The 22,631-nt window shown below is 32.4% G+C and overlaps 4 protein-coding genes across 4 annotated transcripts; 2 read left to right on the forward strand and 2 right to left on the reverse strand.

Moving 5' to 3' along the window:
* The first annotated feature begins 446 nt into the window (after window positions 1-446).
* Window positions 447-1,930, forward strand: AFR (Galactose oxidase/kelch repeat superfamily protein). Its single transcript, XM_068626300.2, has one exon. It carries the CDS (start codon window positions 703-705, stop codon window positions 1,738-1,740), a length of 1,038 nt encoding a protein of 345 aa, XP_068482401.1. The 5' UTR covers window positions 447-702; the 3' UTR covers window positions 1,741-1,930.
* Window positions 1,931-6,213: 4,283 nt separating this feature from the next.
* LOC137821467 (uncharacterized) lies at window positions 6,214-6,672 on the forward strand. Its single transcript, XM_068626075.2, has one exon. The coding sequence runs from the start codon at window positions 6,357-6,359 to the stop codon at window positions 6,555-6,557; it is 201 nt and encodes a 66-aa protein (XP_068482176.1). The 5' UTR covers window positions 6,214-6,356; the 3' UTR covers window positions 6,558-6,672.
* Window positions 6,673-7,651: 979 nt separating this feature from the next.
* On the reverse strand, window positions 7,652-12,865 carry LOC137821466 (Peptidyl-tRNA hydrolase II (PTH2) family protein). The gene is made up of 2 exons (XM_068626074.1): window positions 12,440-12,865; window positions 7,652-7,928 (listed from the first exon to the last, which is right to left on the reverse strand). Exons 1-2 carry the CDS (start codon window positions 12,824-12,826, stop codon window positions 7,746-7,748), a joined length of 570 nt encoding a protein of 189 aa, XP_068482175.1. The 5' UTR covers window positions 12,827-12,865; the 3' UTR covers window positions 7,652-7,745.
* Window positions 12,866-21,203: 8,338 nt separating this feature from the next.
* On the reverse strand, window positions 21,204-22,374 carry LOC137821469 (protein OXIDATIVE STRESS 3 LIKE 4). Its single transcript, XM_068626077.2, has 2 exons — window positions 22,035-22,374; window positions 21,204-21,830 (listed from the first exon to the last, which is right to left on the reverse strand). The coding sequence occupies exons 1-2, from the start codon at window positions 22,319-22,321 to the stop codon at window positions 21,365-21,367; spliced, it is 753 nt and encodes a 250-aa protein (XP_068482178.1). The 5' UTR covers window positions 22,322-22,374; the 3' UTR covers window positions 21,204-21,364.
* Between the last annotated feature and the right edge of the window lie 257 nt (window positions 22,375-22,631).

Genomic DNA, 22,631 nt, shown 5'->3' on the forward strand with positions numbered 1-22,631 from the left:
AGTAGAATCAGACTTTCCATGGACTAAATACTAACCTATATCTAAAATTGTGTTACCTTAATAAATAAATATTGGATCCTATATCTAAAATTGTGCTACTTGATAAACATTGAATGCACTGTACAATCTGGAAAAAAAAGCAAAAGTGTTGTGTGAAAAAAATTTCTATTTTGGGAGGTTTTAATTATGGAGACATAAAATAAACCCTATACCACCATCTACTCCTCTCAGATATCATGCTCAGTTATTCCTACATCCACTAGCTGTCTACTAGGCCCTACAAAAATAATATTAAGTAATCTTTATTTTAATTTTTTCATTCAAAAAAATTATTTTCATTTTGTTTGTTATTTATTTATTTGTTAGAGAAAGAAGTTTTATTTTAGTTTGGGTATGTAAAAAAATGATATAATTTGAATAATATATAAGATAAGAAGAGAATAAGGAGAAGTTATGGTTGGAATGTAATGAGAAGAATGGAAAGGAAAAGGAAAAGCATGAAATGTTATATTATGTTAGGAGTGATCCATATGCGGCCACAGACCCAATGGCCCCACTTCCACACCCGTTCCCATCCCCAACTCATTTTCACAATCATTCACACTTTTCTTCATCTTCTTCATCTTCATCTTCATCTTCATCTTCTTCTTCTTAAACTCACTTCTCTTCTCTCTTCTTCACTTCATCGCCTTCAAACACATCATGGTTTACTTCGAAGGAGAAAAGGAGCACAAAGACCTTATTCCGGGGTTACCCAACGAAATTGCAGAGCTCTGTCTTCTTCACGTTCCCTATCCCTACCAGGCTCTGTCACGCTCTGTTTCGTCGACGTGGAACAGAGCAATAACGCATCCCTCCTTTATCTTCTCAAAGAAGACCCTCTCCCACCCAAACCTTTTCGTTCTCGCCTTCCATTCCCAAACCGGAAAGCTACAGTGGCAGGCGCTCGATCCTTCTTCGGCGCGCTGGTTCCTTCTGCCGCAAATGCCCTCGCCGGGGGACGCCTGCCCGCAGCGGCTCGCGTGCGCGGCGCTGCCGCGCCAGGGGAAGCTCTTCGTCGTGAACGGCGCGGAGACGCTGGCCTACCGCGCCGCCACGAACCAGTGGTCGGCGGCGGGGGGGCCGGGCAGGAGGGGGTTCGTGGCGGCGGAGGGAGTCGAGGGGAGGATCGTGGCGGTGGGGAGAGGCGGAACGGGCGTGTACGATCCCGAGAGCGACACGTGGCGGGAGGGGAGCGGGTTGGGAGGGGAGCTGGAGAGGTACGAGGTTGTGGCGGCGGGGGGGAGGGTGTACGTGACGGAGGGGTGGTGGTGGCCGTTCATGTTCCGGCCGAGGGGGTGGGTGTACGAGGTGGAGAGGGACACGTGGCGGGAGATGGGCATCGGAATGAGGGAGGGGTGGAGCGGGGTGGGCGTGGCGGCGGGCGGAAGAGTTTTCATGATCGCGGAGTACGGAGACTCGCCGGTGAAGGTGTACGACGAAGAACGCGACACGTGGCGCGTGGTGGGAGGTGGGAGATTCCCGAGGGAAGTTATGAAGCGGCCGTTTTGCGGCACGGGGTTGGACGACCGAATCTACGTGGCGTGTCGTGGTTTGAACGTGGCAATTGGAAGTGTTGAGGTGGTCTCAGGCAAAGGCAAAGGTTGTGGTGGTGACGTTATTGTGACGTGGCAGGTGGTGGAGGCTCCGCGTGCTTTCCGTGAATTCTCACCTTGTAGTTGCCAAGTGCTCTATGCTTGAACATCAACATCATCTTTTTCCTTTCTAATCTAATTTTCTTCCATGGATCGTTCTTGCTTCAGACTGATTTTCAGGTGTGTTAATGGCGGAATCAATCATACCCAATCTCACCATGTTCCCATCTACTCTAATTATTTTAATTATATACCCAATAATATTAAATTTAAACCCATGCTTTTATTTTGCTTTATCATCGTTGTCACTTTAATAAATATATTTTCGTTCAAGAAAAAGGTAGGAAGCAAGTGGAAGAATATTAGTTTTTCCAGCACCGATCCATGGTTTTATTTTGTTGGAACAAAAGGAATGCAAATCATATCTATCCTTTTTTTAAAACATCAATAGGGTGGAAAACGATTAGACTGTTTAACTAATCTCATTATTCAATCTAATAATTGGATTAGGTTTTACATAATGTTGTTGTCAAATCTAACCTAAATCAATCTCATCCATCACAAATGCATTGCACTCATTTAGATTGGATCGATTGGGACTTAACTATTACATTTATTTCTTGCATATTATAAACATCTATTAATAAAACACAAAAACTCAATTAATTCAAGATTTTAAATCCAACCATAAGATTGTTGCACATTACCAACCCCAAAGAAAAACACACTCACTCAATTACTCAAACATTTTAAATCTAAAACAATATTTCAATTTTAAAACAAAATTCATTTCTCCCAAGTTATCAATAAAAAAAAAACTCTAATTGACCACTTCAACATTAATGGTTACATTAAATGTGTACATGCTAGTCACTAAGTCAGGTGTGTTTTGGTTCATTGAATTCATCCATATTTTCTGTTTCTAAAATTATATATACAATAAATTTGATAAAATGTTATGTTAATTCAAATCAAGTTTGTAGGGTGATTAGTATCTTCTCTGATAAAAACCATTTTTTAATTTAGTAAGAGACTCATAAATTTATTAAAAGTTAATTTTATTTCTTTCATCCAAACACAACCCTTGTTAATTGGTTCTCTAAATTAGAAAAAATTATATATATAAAACTTTATGAAACTAATTAATACAAGTTTAAGCTTTAAATATTTAAATAAGAATAATATGAAAAATTATAAGATAATAATTATATATTTATTGTGACGTGGAAATAAAAATAGATAAAATAGGAGACTTATGACTATTTTTTTTAAGTTAAGAAAAAGATACTAAGGAATAGATAAAGTATGTTCTTAGTCATCTGTAATTTATTAAGACTGTGAATACTTTACACTCGTTTCATGCCTACTATGTATTTAATAAAATATATTGAAATACTTTCCAAATATAACAGTAATATTTTTAGAAAATCGTAAATATTTATATTTAAAAACAATTGTTCGTTGTTATTTAAATAAATTTTAAATTTAAAACTAATCTACAGAACATGGTGGATTTGCACTTTTTCGTTTTTGGCCCATTACAACCCGAAATCAACCGAATGCCTTTATCAAATTCCACCCTAGCATGATACCAGACCCTATAAGCTAACCTTTAATCTTCTATCTTCAATTATCTTGCTAATTTGGTTTGTTAATTTTTTAAAGATCTATTATATATGTATAATTTTGGCCAATCAACTAAATTTATTCACAACTCGCGATAATTTAATAGATTGAGATATTTGTAACATCCCTAACTTTTACTTTTTTAAAAAAATAAAAATAAAAAAAATATGCGTACAATATCTAACTAACGTACAATATCTAATTAACGTACAATATCTAATTAACATATATAAACATATATTGTTTTCTCATATTTGTATCTCAAAATATATCCCTCTTCATAAGGATTTAATATATACATCCAAAAAGTTTAAAAACAAAACAAAACAAAGCATTCAATTTAAATCTATCTAATCCTTCTGCTGCTCATTGAGGAGCTCTATTACCTGCAATCTCATCTGCTCCCGTGTAAATACACGATCACCACCGTGTAAATACACGATCACCACAGTTAGAGAAACAAACACAAACAAATAACAGGTAAGCTATCTATATAAAATGTTTTGATATAATTTAAATTTCAAATTAATAAGCATAATTCATCAATTCTCATATGATTTCTCAAACCATCAAGTGTCTATTACATTCATAAAATTCATTTTTCATATGTCAGACTTTTATTGACTCACAACACATAGACTCTATTTCCGGAAGACTCGTATATTGAAATTAGCATCCAGAGACCTGCATCTGTCATACTACTGCTGTGAAACCCACACAGCCATGCACATAATTATCTCAATATCTCATCATCTTCATATGACAGGGTAAATCCATTTGATATGCTCTGATCAGTTCTTTCAAACCTCAGAATCAGCCAAATGGATCTCCTTCGACTCTCACCAACTGAATAACTTCATCTATTTGATTCCATTATATCAGTAGAGTCAGGATCGTCTCATTCACAGGACACTCACAAATCAATACACCCTAATAACAATCTCATATTTCCTTTCCTGAAAATACTACGTCTTGATCACACTTTAACCTCATTACATACATCATTTAACATATCAATGCACCACTCAATCACTTCATATATATATACTTTCTAAACAATCCAAATATATCTCAAACTTTACTTAAAACACATAATTAATTCCAAATATATGCTCTTTAAATCAATCATCATCTGAAATCACACAACCACTTCTCATTCAAACATCTCACTTAAGTAATTCAACCAAAATATTCTTACTCTATAGAGATTCTGATCGGGTTACTCTATAGAGATTCTGATCGGTAGACTTGTAGTCTTTGCTGCCAGGAGTCTAATGGCGTACTCTCATCGTCAAACAGATGAACGAGGAGGTCAAAATCTTAGAGAGAAGGGAGAGAAAGGAAAAAGGAAACTTTTAGAGAGATGGTGGTTATTTTAAAATGAAACCTGAATAACTGAATTTTCTATTTATATGTCATTTTCATTTTAATAATAAAATATTCAGCTATCATTTAAAATATACCACTTCTACTAAGGTTATTTTCTAGATCCTTACAATATTCAACTCAAACTCAACAAATTCAGCTTCACCTTTTATCATGAGTGTTAATATATTAATAGCCATACTGCCTGATTACAATAAAAATCAAAGACAACTTATTACTGAAATAAAACCATTTTAATGATTAAATTATAGTTATAAACTTGTATTGTATGTAGTACAGATACTATATACTGACACTTGATACGATACAGATACGGAAATACGTATAATTTTTAAAATATAAGATACGAAAACACGTATAATCTAAATATTATATAATTATAAATTATAGAAATTGACAATAAATATTTATATGCATTAAGTATGTTTCAATGTTTTTTTTTACAAAAAGATGTTTTTCATAACTGGTTAAAAGGATTTGTTTCTTATTTTTATAGTCATAATAAAAATTTATACAATAAATTTTAGTTTTTAGAAAATTAATGTATTTTGTTTTTAAATTGTGTTAGGCTCTATGCAAGAATTGTTAAAATTCCAACAAACTTTTTAAATTAGACACTTCACTCATATATGTCCTACGAGTGCCATACGAATATTGATGTTCGATACGTGTGTTTAATACGAACATGTCATTTAAGATAAATGTCCGATTTTAATATCTCTAATGTGGTTGTCAAAATAAATTTTTTTTTTATCATATTGATAGTTGGCTAGGTTGAGATAGATTAGTCCATTTTTAACGTAATTTTTAAATATTAACAGTTATAAAAATAACAAGCCTTATACGTCCATTTTAGCTTTAACAAACCGTGTAAATGTTATAAAAAAATGTCAGAAGAAATTTGCCCATCTTATTAAATACATTATATGATATATACGGCTACGAACAGACGACGCAAATCCCAGAATTTATTCATGGAGCAGTTAGCACCGCTTTAGAATCTGCTTTACCAACAACTTTACGGCGCCAAATACGTCACCCTTTATTCTCACAATAAAAAAAATGTAGTAACATAGTGAGACTTCTTAAATTGCTGTACACGTGTATAATAATAAAATAAGATGAGAGTAATTATGTAATATTCTCGGATTTGAGGCCTGAAAACGATTTTATTGCTTCTGTCTTTAGTCGGTCACTGATCTAACATGTTACCAGACCTACATATGTTCACGTTTAAGGTTATGTTAAATAACTCTTAATCATGAATTAATCCCGCTGACTTGGTTAAATAACTCTTAATCATGAATTAATCCCGCTGACTTGGTCAACACATGACTCGTCATTAAAGTCGATCGATCACGTGATCTTATAATTAGTTGAGTGATGAAATTCCTGAGTTGGTCGGTCGTCCTATTACATGTACGAAAACAATGTTCTGAACCTATAAATTTTTTAAGGCACTGTATATAAATAAATTTTATATTTTATGAGGATTTATAATAATTATATCATTCTGGAAGAAAAGGAGACGTGTTGAATTGTGGCAAGTGAGGGCATAACAGGAAGCGGAGAGGAGAAGGAAACGATAGATAAGAAAAGTAAAAGGGGATTGTGGGAAACGCGTTTGTTTGGTTCCAAGGTCGGAGAGATTAAGAAAGAAGGTGGAGAACAGAAGAAAGCAAGAAACAGATTAAGGAGAAGAAGATCATCATGTGTTTAGTGTTTGTGTGCGGGGAGGAGGAGAAGGTGGTGTCGAGGCAGCCAGCACCGGGTGCATGTCCTTACTGCGGAGGGATCATCCTAGCTATGGATGTAGAGAGAGGATGGAATTTCTGTTTTCTGCCTTTATACTTCAAGACCAAACGCAGGTATTGCTGCTCCATCTGCAACAGATCACTCCTCCTGCACTAAGACATAAACATACCTACATACATACTATGTATTTGTAGGGATTTTATTTTCTACTTTCTGTGTACATGTACAGGAGTTTTGTACTAGATAATATGCCATCCATTTTAACTACCAATGATGTTTGTCCTTTTCTAGTATTGCTTTTGTGCTTTTGTTCTTCACATTCAAAGATTTTAGTGAACCCAAACTCCAATTTGGTTTCCACCAAAAGTAATTGGTGGGAATAAACACTAAATGCAAGAAGGGGGGGGTAAACCTTTTAAGGGAAGAAGACAATCCCAGCCTCCTATGGTAAAGCAACAAAATAGGTAATCCTTATTTTAATTTGAATGTTTTTTATACGCAAAAGTAATCCTCTATCTTTTTAAGCAAAAGTGATTGACTATAAATACTTAATTAGGGAGCTAAGTAACCTTTTGTCACACTGGTAAGACCTTGTAAAACCCAAAATATATGGATTTCACAGCTGCAAACAAAATAAAATAAGAGACTAACTTCATATTCATAAACAAGGCACCAAATTTAATAATTTTTACGCCACGCAATAATCCAACTACACATTTATATTATCGGACATGCCAATTTTGTAATGAAATTGCATACAGCTTTTCCAAATGATAACATAACGTACTAATTTGTTACAAAATATGGAAAAATATACAAATTGAAATCCGAAACTAAGATAAGAGTGCAAAGGAATAATTTTGCCAAACTTTTTTGGTGAATTTAAGATTTCCTCTAACTTAACCTTTTTAAATAATCTTCATTTTATAATTATCCGTTTAACCCTGTTTCGGTGTCAGTTAAGTTAATGAATCAGGGACTTCAATGAACATTTTTAAAATATTAGAACACAAAAAAATATTTGAAAGGCGAGACATCAGTTCATGCAGTTACCTTTTTGGGAGATCACTTGAGCCAAAGAAAAAAGAAACTCCATACCCTCTCTTTAAATTATGCAAAAAAGTACAACCCCAATTAACTTGCCCCAAGTAATGTAAAACTTCTTTTAATTTTTATGATGAGGTTCATTCAAAAATCAACACACAACACACCCCATCCAGAGCCAATAGTTAAAAGAAATCGAAACCAAATAATAAAAAAATTCCCGTATTACCAATCATACTTCAGTGCATTTTCTTCCAAATAAAAGCCATAGGGAAAATTGAAGAACCATCAAACATGAAATCACTTACAGAGTTTCAACTTCTTAAAATACGAAGATACGATTGACTTGGGGTATGGTTTTGTGGCAAGGCACGTAGGTATGTTTTCAGGTTGTTCAATCCAGAGTTTGTGAATGATCCCACCAGATGTAAGCTTCTCAGACAAGTTTTTAATCTGGGTTTCTCCTTTTACTTCGAGTGTAACCTACAATTGACGTTCAGTAGCAACTTAACACAGAAACCAGATGCTCAGCTATATAAAAAAAATAATCAGATCTACATGACCAACAACAGAAACACCATATGCATTATAGATACATACTACCTCTAGTGCCATATATAAAACTTTTTAACTCACAATTTAGCTTATTTAATTAGTAGTAGTAAACTTATCAACAATTTGTATCGTTTTCCCAAAATTACCTTTAAAATTATGGGAATTTATCGTAATCTAATTAATCAATGCATATCCCCATAAGGATATTCATGCAAAAAAATAACAATAATGCAATAAACAGTTTGGATGGAATCTATGAAAATAACAACGACAAACTTCTCAAAAAAGTTCTTACAAAGGTAAACAGAGGATATAACTAAAGCTGATGTCTTAACATATAACAAAAGGTAAGCCACAACTGCTGTCCAGAAACATTAATGGCCAATGATGAAGAACAAAGTATGAAATCCTATATTGACAATTACCACACTTCAGCAATGTTAGCTGCGTATTTGTACTTTCAACTTTAATACATTATTATTACACCTCAAAACGAAATCTGTATTCCACCATGATATATTCAAAATCTCGATTCCCAAAACGGATGACAATCACGATATTGTACAATCCAGCAAAAAAATCATGCAAATCCAAAGGTTGATATTCTGGGGCGCACAGAAAAAATAAAACAGAGACACTGAACTATTGTTCCAAAAAGGCAAGGCTGTTATTTGGCAAACCTCAGCAAATCATAGGTAAATTCAACCAAGAAGCGAACAAATTTCCATCCATCATGAAGAGCAATGCAACAATATACATCTTTTTCTCATAATACAGAAGCAGTTTGCAGTTGATTCATTGGGATTTTTTCTAATTTTATCATACTAACAATGACTAGCTAAACAGAACAGGTAAAGAGAACACAGTATGTTAATCTCCAAAACAAAAGTTGTATTCATTTGGGATTTCAAAATATTTTAAAAGACTTTATTTTTGTGAAAAAAAACTTGTATTCAATGAAGATTTTTAAAGAATCAAAATAATCTCATGATATTCATTCAAAACTATCAAGAATTTTTCTTAGATAGCAACAACATTCGGTGGTTTATTTTAAAAGACCAAGAAAGAATCACTTGACTTTTAAAATAATGTAGATTTCAATGAATTATTTTCTCGATTTGATTTTGTTGAATTTTATGTTAATTTTATTTGTGTAGAAATATAATTCCCATGAAACAATCTCACCCAAATATGCGAGACTTTTCTATTAACAATCATACTTTTCTCAATCTTAAAGATGACAGTAGTAAAATCCTTATTAAAAGTTTTTTTTAAATCTAGATAATTTTTTTTTTTGCTATAGTTCTGGGTTATTACTTTCTAAATTCAATATATGGGCTATAGCAGTACCGGCTGGGCCTCTAGCACCAAATGTCATACTTGGAGGATTGATACTCATGATATTTCAGGATGCCTAGTAGGATGACAAATGAATCCGTCCTATAATAATGTCTAAACTCATCTTGATTTTGATGGAAAATCCTGTATTGACTAGGCACAGGAATGGATGGAGATAATATCCAATTTTGAAAATTGAATATAGGAACGAGGATGGGTATGTATATATCCGTTCCATCTCCATCCTTATACCTTCTTCTTTTAAATTACTAAAACATCTGAAATTTATTACGTAACTTAAAAAATTTATTATATTAACTTTTATGTGGTCCTTAGTTTTGTAACTTGTTTTTAGATCATACATTTGATCATTTTTACTCTTTTATATAATTATTTGACCTTTATTTAATTATTATTTTATACTCTCATTTGTTATTTACACAATTATAATTTCTTTCTTGACATTAAAGAAAAAAAAAAGTATATACTTTTGATATTCAATACTTGATAATATCATGTTTTTTTTACTGTGATTTTTATTTTTTATAAAAAATTATTTAATTAATATTTGGAATAGTAAAAAAACGGGTACTAAGTGTTGGTACATATATACCGGTTCGTCGATGGGATGAGAAAAAAAATCATACCCGTTAAATATGGAATGAATTTTTACTTCGGGATGGTGATGGAATACTCAAACCTACACCTGCCCTACCCCGTTGCTACCCCTAGTGCCTAGGTCCTAGGTACTTGTTGATCATGTTCCCATCATATGGGATAAACATCCCCAAGCACCATGTTCTGCTTGTTGTAGGGACATCATCAATTACGAAAGCATTTGAATGAAAGTCTAAATGCAACTTCAATAACATTAAGCTAAAATTTGTTAACCTTCTCTCGATTAAAATTTAATTATTTACAGTGTAACTATTTCTAATATAACATAATTGATATTTTTACAGTTATGAACCTGTTTGAAAAATTATTGATGAGAAGTGGGATAATCAACCTTGAAGGCTTTCGCAAGCATTTGCTTATTACCTTAATCTTCCTTTCTTGCATTAGGAACCTCATTTTAGAAATGATGATCCTAAGGTGAAAAGATTGGTCAAGGATGATGTAGAAAGCAAAAAAATAATAATGCAACTTATTAACTTTCATTATGGTAAAAGACCTTTTTTATGGAAAATGTAAAGGGTTGTAGGAAAGTTATGCTTCCTAGAGGATAACAAGAGATGTTTGGGGTAAAACTTCAAAGTTGAAGAAGTTTGTTATTCGAGTTTTCAGCTTGATTTATAGTTCTTCTGGAAATGGTAATTCAAATGTATCAAGTTATTTGAGACTTTTAATTTTCTTTACTTAGTTTACATAGTTATTAAAATTTCATCTTTAATCATAGGTTCATATAAAAAGAAGAAACTGATCGCATTTTGAAAAAATGAATGACTTGGTTTTTGTGATGTATAAGTTTAAGCTAAAAGATATACAAACTTAGAAAGTTTATTATTCTCCCATTTGATGGCATTAAGTCTAATGACGAATGGATAATTAAAAACAGAGATAATATTGAGGTTTAACAAGTTTAAGGAGAAGGTGATGGTGAAAAAGCTGACTTAACTGAATCAAGTTTAACTAATCTAACTCTAGATGTATTTGATTTTGGTAATACAGTTTTTTATGTCAATGTTAATGATGCACACTTTTCATTAAAGGAAGAGTCTAATGGTGATGAAGATGTTGATCTTGGAGATCATGTCTTCATAGGATTAGAGACAAAAACTTAAGAAGACATTTTTCAATTTGTAGTTATTTAAATGTTATCACCTCATCACCTGAACTTGTGTTTTTCTTAGTTGTATGGACTTATTTATTTGTTGTGTGAACTTTTATATAGTAGTCATGCGGTAGTAAAGTTAGTAATTTTAGAATTATTTTTATTGTCTACTTTTTTATTAATTATGGTGTTGGAATATTGGATTGGTATGATAGTTATTTTTTTTATATGACATAGACTCTACTAGTGGATCCACAATTTGAGTCTACGAAGCTCCGATGAATCTACGGGGAGAGACTCTCGAGACTGTTAATCTCGATAATATTCTTACAAAATCTTTTAAGATCAACATATTTTTTTTTTATCTACCATAACGTAAAAGGTTCTGTTAGTACATTCAAAAAAGGTTCACATGTATTTTTCCTCTTATAACTATGTTGGGATAAATTTCTCCCTTAGAAGAAAATAAGAAGCAAAAATAAAATAAGATTTTCCTTAATCATATTCAGATGCTTCTCTACACTGCACACCCTTCAAAATCTTAATTTACAAAGAGAGAATGAAATTATTTGATAAAGCCAATGTGAAACAAGCACCGATAGTCTACTCCACAAGTGCGAAGATGAATCTTCATCTATCTTATATATGAAAAACCTCAGGTTAAGTCAAGCATTTAGTAGGCTAATAGAAATCTAGAACATTTGTTCCTGGCCAAAAGCACCATCCAATCCAAACCACACTACAGATCACCAATAATCATCCTTTTATTTTAACTTACAAAGAAGCTGAAATTAAGCGGGGGCATTCATTGACATAGTTTCTAGAAAACCTTAGAACCACAAATTAAACGTTTCTAACAGTCAGAGTCAACACCATTTCACCTGTTCCTATATAAGTTCAAGAAAGGTTCCTTCCAACACCTCAAATTCCAGCAATGTAAAGATTTAGCCAATGCCAACATCAACCATATCTCTAGCTTTATCAAAAGGTAAAATCCCTCATTACAAGTTTGAAGTTCCATGTTTTGTTTTTTCACTACTCTAGTTGGTTTCATGTAATAACCCACAGCCATTACAATAGATTAGGATTTTATGCACTTCTAGGAACAACTAGGAACATTTTTTGCATAAAACGCAAACTTTAGGAACCATACAAAGCAATGCTTGCCCAATTCAAAAATTCAACAACAAAAAGTCCAAAAATAAACAGATTCACAGACTAGAAAGCCCAAATTGACAACACAATATGAACAATGTGATCCAGAGTTTCACTTCCACTTATCAGAATATAAGACGAACAAAAAATAACGGAGAAAGAGAAGCCTTACCTTGTGCATAGAATCAATTTTGTCGGGGCAGCAATAATCGACGGTTTGAGCATCGTCTTTGTTGGACCAAACGGCCGAAACAGAAGCATGGCAACCTTGAGTAACCACGCTCCCTAGCGGCCACGTGTCGATCAGGTCTCGCCGGAGCACCACGTATTGTACCACAACATCCGCGTTTTCCGGCTGCTGCGGCGCGTCGTTCGCTGTGACAGCAGCGTTGAGATCGGTTGCGGCGGGTTGACTCATTGAGTTTGAGCTGAGTGGACTCGCCCGGGTTAAGATAGAAGGCGCGCGAAAATGGGTAAGCGTAACCCTAACGCTGGTAGTTGAGAAAGCGAGGTTGGAAGCGGAGGGAGTGAAGAGGCGTAATGGAATGGTGCAGGCCATTCCTAAACTCACACGTAACACATGGTTAGACCAAAAAAAACCTGCTATACCATATCTTACTTCTCAGAAATAAAAAAATAAAAAATTAAGCTGTAATAAATTTTTTAAACTGTTATAATATATGGCAAATTTTTCCTATATCCAACCTTTTTTAACCTTCACTCTACTCAAAAATATCCTTCATTTTTAAATCTGAAATTGGAATAATACATTATTGTGTACTGAAAGTAAAAAATTGGAATAGAATTCAAAAATCAAAATTTTATTCAAGAAAAACAATTCCACAAACAAAATATTCGTTCAAAGAAAATGTGAAAACATTTTTTTTTAAAAAGGATCCAGAATATATTTTTATTTATATTTCCATTTTATTTAAAGACATTTTTATAGTTTCACACTAAAATCGGATGCAATAATATGGTGAAGAATGTAAGACTACTCTTCCTGCACCTCCATATCTTCTTGTGTTACTTACCCCATATCAAATGTAAAAATAATTTTTTTATCTTTTTTTGTCACCCCATACATAATCCAGAATATGTTTTTAGATCCAGAAGTTCTTTAGATTTATGAAATTTTGAAGTCTTTTTTTTTTTATTTGAAATAAGCCTATGGATTATATAATCCAAAAATTAATCACGCATTTGAAAAAAATACTTCCAAATTACATAATCCGAAAGCTAATCTCAATTCAGAAAAGACTTTCGAATTATGTAATCTAGAAGTTAATCAAGCATCTGGAAAAAAAGGTTTCTAGATTGCATAATCCGAAAGCTAATATCATGTATAGAAAAAACTTCCAAATTATGTAGTCCGAAAGTTAATTATAAAAGGCTTCCGGATTATATAATCCAGAATATTAAAGAAGGATATTTTCGATATACAAAAACTTATGGGATGACACAAGAAAGTATGGAGGTGCAGGAAGAAGCAGTCATAAAGTAATTGTCAGGAAAAAAAAATTGAAGCCCAATAAAAAAATCCATTGGTGGGGAGACCAATAACAAGTTGGTCCAAATTCTTCCCATATTAACAATATATTTAATACTATTTTGCTACATCACATTAATCTTTAGTTTTTTTTTTTAACTTTACAGTTCTGTGTTGTTTTTACAATCATTTATATATATATATATATAATTTCAATACTAAATGGATAAATAATTAAATAATAAAATACTATATCAAAACTCATTACATAGGCCCAAACACGGACAATATGTTTAATAAATATTAGTTACATAGAGAAAAAAATCAAATTGGGTTCTAGCCCAATAAAGAAGTACTATAAATAAGTGATCCATATAAGATGTAAGTAGAGTGAATTTTATCTGATAATTAACTAAAATTGTTTCTGACTTTATCATCGGAGTCTTTTGCAAGTACACACACCTACCCGAAAGTTAATACCGGACCAAAAGTTGAGAGTTCTAATTGATCAAGACCAACCAGTGAAATACCCTAAATAGTACCAAAGTCCAAATCAAGTGAATAGTAAAACTGAGAGCTCAAACCTAAGATAAAAGATCGAGAAGTCGACAAATTCAGAAGAAGGAATAAATTTGTTTCTAAGCCCACTAAGAACATTAATAAAAAAATAAATCTCAAACCTTAAATCTTAATTGAATTCAGTTAAATAGTTAAGTGGAGTAATTAAAATTATATTTTTTTAAAATTAAAAAAATACTAAGTTTAATGATGCACTATAAATAAATGAAGAAGGTTAAAATTTAACGTATCATTGAGACTACTTTTGTTATATGTATTTCTATAATAAAATTTAACGTTTGTATTGTTTTAATTCTCTCCTCAAAGAGACACTTTATGTTTTTAATTCTCTCCTCAAAGAGATGCTTCAAAGAGACACTTCATGTCTTATATGTTTTTTTTTTTTGTAAAACTTATTTCATTAGATAAGATATTTTATTAGAGCAATGCATCCGTTGAAAGAATGGTATTCTAACACTTATTATATTTGATGTTTTTACGCAGCTCATGTTTTTCTTTTACATACGTATGTTCTACAATAATTTAATCCTTTGATTTTGTATAATATTATTTATATACGATATTAGTGACATTAGTCAATTTAGCATTTGATGTATTTGTTAAGTTTTATGTTTGAATGATTATATTTTGCATAAATAAATTTTGTTTTAAAAATAAAAAGGGTGATGAACAATACCATCCACCACCAACAATTTTTGTCTCCAACAAGTGGTGATGTTCATTTATTGCATAATTTTCTTTCATATATTAAGATCCTTGTTCTAAAGTGATAACTCATTTGAGGAGACCTGAATAATTTCACTCGACACTTGTGATTAACAAGTTTATTTCACTTTTTTGTGACATTAAGCACTTTAAAGATGTGCAGAATAAAAAATGACAAATTTCAATTTTAATAAAAAGATTTCGCTTTGTGTAAGGGTTATTATAGTTTTTACCAAGATTTTGGAATGTGAAAATGAAGTAAAAATGTTGATTTTGTGAAGTGTTTGCACAAGTTGACTGAAATTGGAATAATGATGACAAAAAAAGGAACGTCAATAACACCAACTAATTTCACATACTAAAAATAATATTTACAAACTCGGAGAAAGAATTAAAAAAAAACTGAAAAAGTATAATAAATAACATTAGAGGATTAAAAAGATATTTAAATCTAAATGTCAAAGATAAAAAAAGTAAAGTGTGAACTATAAAAAATCCCGATGATACATATATCATGGCCAGTTTTTTTATTGAAAATAATTCTCCTATAGTTTTTAATTCGTGTTTGTTTTATGATTTTATTAAAAAAAATAATTATAAAATTATATATAATATATTATTATTGTATGTAATATTCTACGATAATATACCAGTTATATGTAATTAATTTAATAATGATAGAATCTAATGATTAGTTGATCTTTATCTAATTAGATTATAATTTGAAGAGAAAAACTTCCTACAATATATAATTTTTTATATATAAAATCATCTAAATATATACAATAAAAATATCTTATTTCTTCTTTCCATCTTCTAAGTACCATTTTTCTTATAAATTTTAATAAGTAAAAACTATTTCTTTCAATGTGCACAGGTATCCACAGGTATCCAGATAATACAAAATTATAGATATTTTATTTTTAATGATTTATAAAAAAGGTTGTAGAAATATAAATCTTGAATGGCGTGCATTCCAAGAAAGTGTGACTTTAAAACTAGCTAACCTGCAGCTTTCTCTCCACCTAATTAATTTGATGAGCAAACCAATAAGTTATAAGTGAAACTATAACAAAATTTTCGTGTCTTCTACTCTTCCAATTCAATCCTTTTTCAACCTATTTTTCACATGCCTTCAATGGGTTTGTTCGATAAAGAAATCATAGTCTCGTTTTGTGTGAGTGCTAAAAAATAATGCAGAGCACAACCATTCAGTCAACTTGTTTGAGATTCATTAATTATGTAGGATCCTGCCAAATAAGAAAAACACAAGTTGAGTATAAACTACAGGATAGATCTGGTTTAGTTTCGATTTTTTTAAAAAAATATCCAAGTCAAATCAATTTGGTCCAAAGCAGATTAATTTAGGTTATTATATTAAGATGTAGATTTTAAATTTAATTTAAAAATGAGATTTGTACTTATTTATATGTTATAAAATGTTTTGATGTTAAATGTTCTAATTTGTCGTGCATGAAATTATATAATTTTAGATGATCTGATAGTGGGTGGTTCGATAAGTACAACAAATTTTCGTTAGAGTAGACTCTAAATGTCTCTGATACTATTTTAAGAAATGAACTTTTAAGTCTAATTCAACCTTATAAACTAACTTATAAGGCGAAGTTTTGTATCCATTATATACTATGAAATATTCTAATATCTAATTAATATAGAATCTCCATTAGAGTTTACAATTTGTTTGAAATCCTACATCGACTAAAAATAAAAACTATATAATATGAATGAGTACAAACCTCACATTTTAAACTGGTTTGATAAGATTGAACTAGACTTAAAATTTATTTCTTAATACAATTGTTCATCAAATATTTTTCTTCCAATCTCAAACACTTTAAAATAGCATTAATAGGATCAATAACTATGAAACTTCCCGTAACAATTTTCAAACCGTGACTAAAACCTTACAGCTATTTCCAACTACATGTTAACTTCAGTGATTTTGGTTTTGTTTTTAATTTATACGATCATGTTTCATATTATCTTCTTGTGTTAGGATATTGGGCTCATGCGCTTTGCTGTTAATTCTAATTGAATAATGATTTTTGTGTGGAATTATAGGACCAAGGTCATCATGGTTTAAGGAGGTTTGAGCAACATGTTCTAGGAACAATGTGGGGTACCTACAGTGTACGGTTTGATGAATAAATATCATCTCATCTTTAAATAGGTCTAGATATCTAATAAAAGATAAAAACACATATTGAGTGCTCTAATTAAGGATCTTAGAACTTTTTACTATAATATTTTGATACCTATTATTCTTATACCATGCAAATCTTTTAAAAAAATAATAAAAAATTGCAACATTGCAAGATTATAATTGTTATTGTGTAAGGGTTGTGAGTTGGAGAACTATTGAGAGAATTCGTTTTTTTTTTCTTCTTGTCGGTCGGTCACGTTGTTTTCCAACCTCTTCTACTCGTTGCTCACCTTCCTTTCGTAGTCTCAGTCCTCAGTTCTCGTAAACATCGAATGGGAGATACTTGCAGAATGCACTCCAACGCTCAAGTCAGCAAAAGTGTTCGGCGCTCGGCTATCAAAGTACTGTAGATAATGACGTACTTGATTTATTGGAATGTGCACTATTTATATTACCTGTTGTGTGCTTTTCTTATTGGGTCAGATTAAGGGGTTGGACTCTGTTTAGGGCTGAGTTACCTAGTTCCTAATCACGGATTAACATTATTAACATCAATTAGACGTAATTGGACGTGATCTATCGTTCGACACGATGGACGCGTGCTTTCACTATGTTCGGTCGATCTGACATTGGAGTATGAGACATTATATCAATCGTGCTACTTTCATCGGTACAATAATAATAAAGAAACTCCCACTTTTAAGCAAATTGCGGCAATTATGAATGATTTGTGGTAACAATGAGAGACCAAATTGAAGGCAATCGAAAATTAAGAAAAAAGAAGAAGGAAGCAAAGAGACCGTAAATTGAGAAATGAGGAATCAGAACATATACACTCAAAACATATTTTTTAAATGATTATGATTTAATATAAGGTAGGATTATGAATCGTTTTGAAGTTTTTAAAGTTTTGTCACGGTCTTATTTAAAAAAAAATATATAATTAATCAAAAAAAATAAGATGTATATAAAGTGTGATGAGTAATATATATTTATTCATCATGTGTACTTTTTTTAAAGGCCTAACCTCGTATAAATTTGTTTTAAAATCTACACCGCGAGTTACCACCAACAATGTTACACTTCATGAGAATCATATTTGATTTCTTTTTATACATAAGCATATATTATAAAGTTTAATTAAATAATCACGACCATTTATTTAAAAACTTGTTTTCTAACCAGACTTTTAAGTCAGCATAATTGGCATTTTAGAAATACAAACAAACATATATAATCTTACTATATGTACATGTGTGGATGTCGGGGTTTGAGTAACGTTGATTTATTTGATACACAATTTGTTGTCGTGTTGGTAATCTCCTAGTTCTTCAAACTTCTTTCTCCTTCGCGCGTGCATTCCTTTGGTCGGCGAATACCTGCTATTGCACTCCGACGCTCAAATCAGTGTCAGCGATTAGTCTATTCTCTTAAGATATCCAAAAACATACATTTTCCCCCTTTTAGAAGTCCCTTTTATAGGTTGACTTGAATCTTCACACTCGCATGGGCCAGATAACCGGTTGCCAAGACATGTGTAGTGGTCTTTTGGTCATGTGTAGTGACATCCTGATATTAAGAAAGTGTGTTTCGATGTGCCTTTGACCTATTCAATGTTAGTTGTAACTGTTTTCTTGCCATTAATTTAAGTCTTCGATCGTTCGGGTCCAACCGGTACACTATAATATACAATTCTTTTAATAGATCTGAAATTTCTATCTCTTCTCTATCTCTCTCTGGAGAACATTGATTTGGAAGGATCAGTTTTTTTTGTTTTTGAACCCCTAAGGAAGTGGGACCTTGGCATAGGCATCTTCATCCTCACTCACTTCATCTGCAAAATTAATATTTTATGGCTATACCAGAGTTGTATGTTTGGATTCGTAATGAAGATTAGATGTAATAGATAAAAACAATGGAAGAAACAAATATCTTATCTTTCGGGCGATGGGAATAAAGATAAGATGGAAGATGTTTAGGTTTCTTTTCTTATTTTATTAGAAAGAAAAGTAGAAGAATATACAATCATTTTTAATAAAATAATATTTTATGACAAAATTTAGATGAGTTAGAGCAATTTTTTCATATCTAAGTGATGCAAAGATCCGCTGTAATTTTGGTATGATATAATATTTGTTTTGTGGATAAGGTTTACTCTTATATAGTTTTCTCCAAAACTAAAGAAAACATTATGCTTGAACCAATATCATTGAGTGATTGTTGGAAATAAAGATGGAAAAATAAGAAAATGTATTAGAAATTCTACCTTCATTATACATAATGATATTTCATTATTATAAATAATTATATTTAATAATATATAAAATGTAAATTTTGTTCTATAAATTAATTTAAATTTAAGTTTAATTGTTAATATCGTATCAGAATAATTTAGAATTTCTCGTGCCATTCATAAATATATAATTTTACATACAATTATTAAATTTGTCAAATCTCAATATAAAAAAGAATTTTAAAAAATTTATTAATTTTATCATATTACTTGTTTTTGCTAGGGAGATGGAATCTAGAGAACTGTTGACTGACTTCGTCTTCCTTCGTTCTATCGATCGGTGAACTTGCAATTCAGTCTACTCCTTTAGTCTTCGTGTTACTCTTTTAAGTCTCGGTCGCCTAATTGCTCAATCTTTGAAGAGAATTGCCGAATGAGAATACCGGCAGAAGACACGCTCAAGTCAGTAAAGAACTTTTGACACTCGAATGTGTACAGTAATTAATGACATACCTTACTTTTGAAATGTGCGTTATTTATATTATTTTAATAAAATTATCTTATTGGGCCGAACTAGTAAAGTTTATTGCATTTAGATGTGTATTACCTAATTTATAATGATGATTTAATTTTGCTGATCTTAACTGAGCATTAATAAACCGAAGATTTTGGTCGTCTTGCGCAAACGTATATTATTCGATCAACTCAGTTGTGGGAACCATGTCATTCATTATCGAACTATTAATAAATATATATATTTTCAGAGACAATTATCAAATAATAAAGAAAATGTTTTTTTGGGAGTGAGAAATCATATTCCATCCAGTGTTGCAGCAGCAACTAGGATGACTAACAAGATGCAACCCCTCCACCAACATCTTGTCAACCCCTTCAACCTTCTCTCATCTCTACCACATGTACCACATGGGAATCTTCAAACACCAACCACCATTATACTTATCCTTTTCTGCTTCCACTTTAACATTTCCCTTCTATCAAATTCCAAATTTTAAACATCTTTTGAACATTAGAGTATACACAATTTAGGTTGGAGAGCAGCAATTTTAGATTGAATCAGCTGCCTTAAAGATTAATGGTGTTCTTGATGTAAAAGTAAGTATTGTTTAAAAGAGTAAAAGAGTAGGAATCCAATGTTGTTTGGCACTATGATTTGGGAGAATGGAGGGGACCCACACTTCCCCATCCACATATCCAAGGCAGATATTCCAATGGATCCTGTAACAGATCTCTCTTCTCTTCTTCAAATGTCAGCTTTAGCCATGTTCTACGCTTAGCCAATAAGCAAGGAAGTCAAGTTAGGATATAAATAAATAAATATATAAATAAATTATAATGATACCAACAAACCTAAATGACAAACCCTACCTAGGTAGATCACCACTTCAAATTCGATTCTTATTGGAGAAGAGACAACAGGGCACAACTTGCAACCCATAAATAAATAAATAACCTTTTAATAAACCCAAAATTTAAAATTAATAAATAAAAAGTCATTCTTTTTTGGGAGAAGTATTGATAGTTTAAAGGATAGGATAAGATTTGTCGAAGATACGCTACAAATACTGACCAAGTGACTATGACCACCCTTCCATGCCCATTTCCCACTATCTATAAACAAAATTAAACACACCCAAACAACGTATTCATTTTCTTCACCCAATTTTGCTTCTTTATCTTTTTCCACTTTATATTCGCAACCAAACAACCTTTCCTACAACACCTACAGGATATGCACAGTATATCCCTTATCAAAATTCATTTCTTTAAACATAAAGTAAAAAGAGAAGCACCAGTTTTTTACATACTTACTTTAACTTAATACTATTTTTCATTTTATTTAGTAACAACAATAACAAAAGAATAAAACAAAACAACTTAAAAAAAAACACCCTATGTTAAATGTCAATTAATCATCATCTTCTTCCTCGTCATCGTGTTCTTGCAGATCCGCAAGAGAAAAGCTCCTTGACTTGAAGCTTCCAAGTCTAAGCCTCATATGAGCAGCATAAGATTCGGGCACTCTGTTGAGCCGCAGTTGAACTTGATCTTCTGGTTTCTTTTCCTCAGCCAAGGAGGAAGAGGAGGAAGAAGAAGCAGAGGGAATTTTCCTTGCTTTTTCTTCCTCTTCTTCTTCTTCTTCTTCATAATCGTCATCATCATCATCGCGATCCTCGACCACAGGCAAAAGAGGCATGGATTGCGGGTTGGACCAGGAATAGAAAGATGATCTTCTGGACCACTTGGATGCAATCAGAACCCTTCTTCTCTTGTTGAAAGGACTCTCTTGCTTCTGCAACTCCTTCAAAGCACTCACTTGAGATAGATCTGAGAACGATTTCGATTTTCCATCAAAATGACTAGACAATCCCCTCCTGCATCGCTTATCAAAAACCCCAAAACATCCCCATATCAGATACGACAAACCAAAACCCAATACTCAATAAAAACCATTTTAATTGGAGACAAAGCATCCCAGGAAAAAAAAAACAAAAAACATTCGGTGTCTACGAGAATCGAATCGAATCGAATCAAATCAAACAAGAGGGCTTTTAGAGAGAGAAAGTAAAGGAACTAACTTGATGGGAAGAGAATCTTCCATAGCATTCAAAGACCCCAACCCAGTTCGTATCTTCAACTTGCTCTGCACTTCCTCCTCCTCGTTGTCACTGTCGTCGGGGGTTCCGATCGACGACGAACTCTCCGACTCGCCGCCGGTGAAGAACTTGGACGGGCCCGAGATCCGGAAGTTCGACCGGTCATTTTCCGGCGACCCGTTAAGGAAGATCCGATCTTCGGAGTTTCCGTCCAGCGGCGGAGACGCCGGAACGTCGATTGTGAAAGCGGGTCCCAACAATACCTCCATTTGTATTCACCTTCTTCTCCCGAAAAAAGCTTAAACTAAAACGAAACAAGAAGCCCCCCCCCGAAGCGGCGATTCAGTCACCCTTGTCCTCTTCGTCTTCTCTTCCTCCTAGGCTTCCACGTAATGGGGTTACTTGTCATCAATCTGCAAACTCCCAGAGAGAGAGAGAGAGAGAAAGTTGCAGAGGAATAGAGATAAGGCCGAAAAGAAATTAAGTGGGATGATGGAGAATGAGGAAGGATTATTGTTGATATATATAAAATAAACAGAAAATAAAAAAGGAAAAGAAGCATGGGGTGAGAGAGAAGGA

This window comes from Phaseolus vulgaris, chromosome 9 (assembly GCF_051622355.1).
Source record: "Phaseolus vulgaris cultivar YP4 chromosome 9, ASM5162235v1, whole genome shotgun sequence".
Taxonomy (NCBI): Eukaryota; Viridiplantae; Streptophyta; class Magnoliopsida; order Fabales; family Fabaceae; genus Phaseolus; species Phaseolus vulgaris.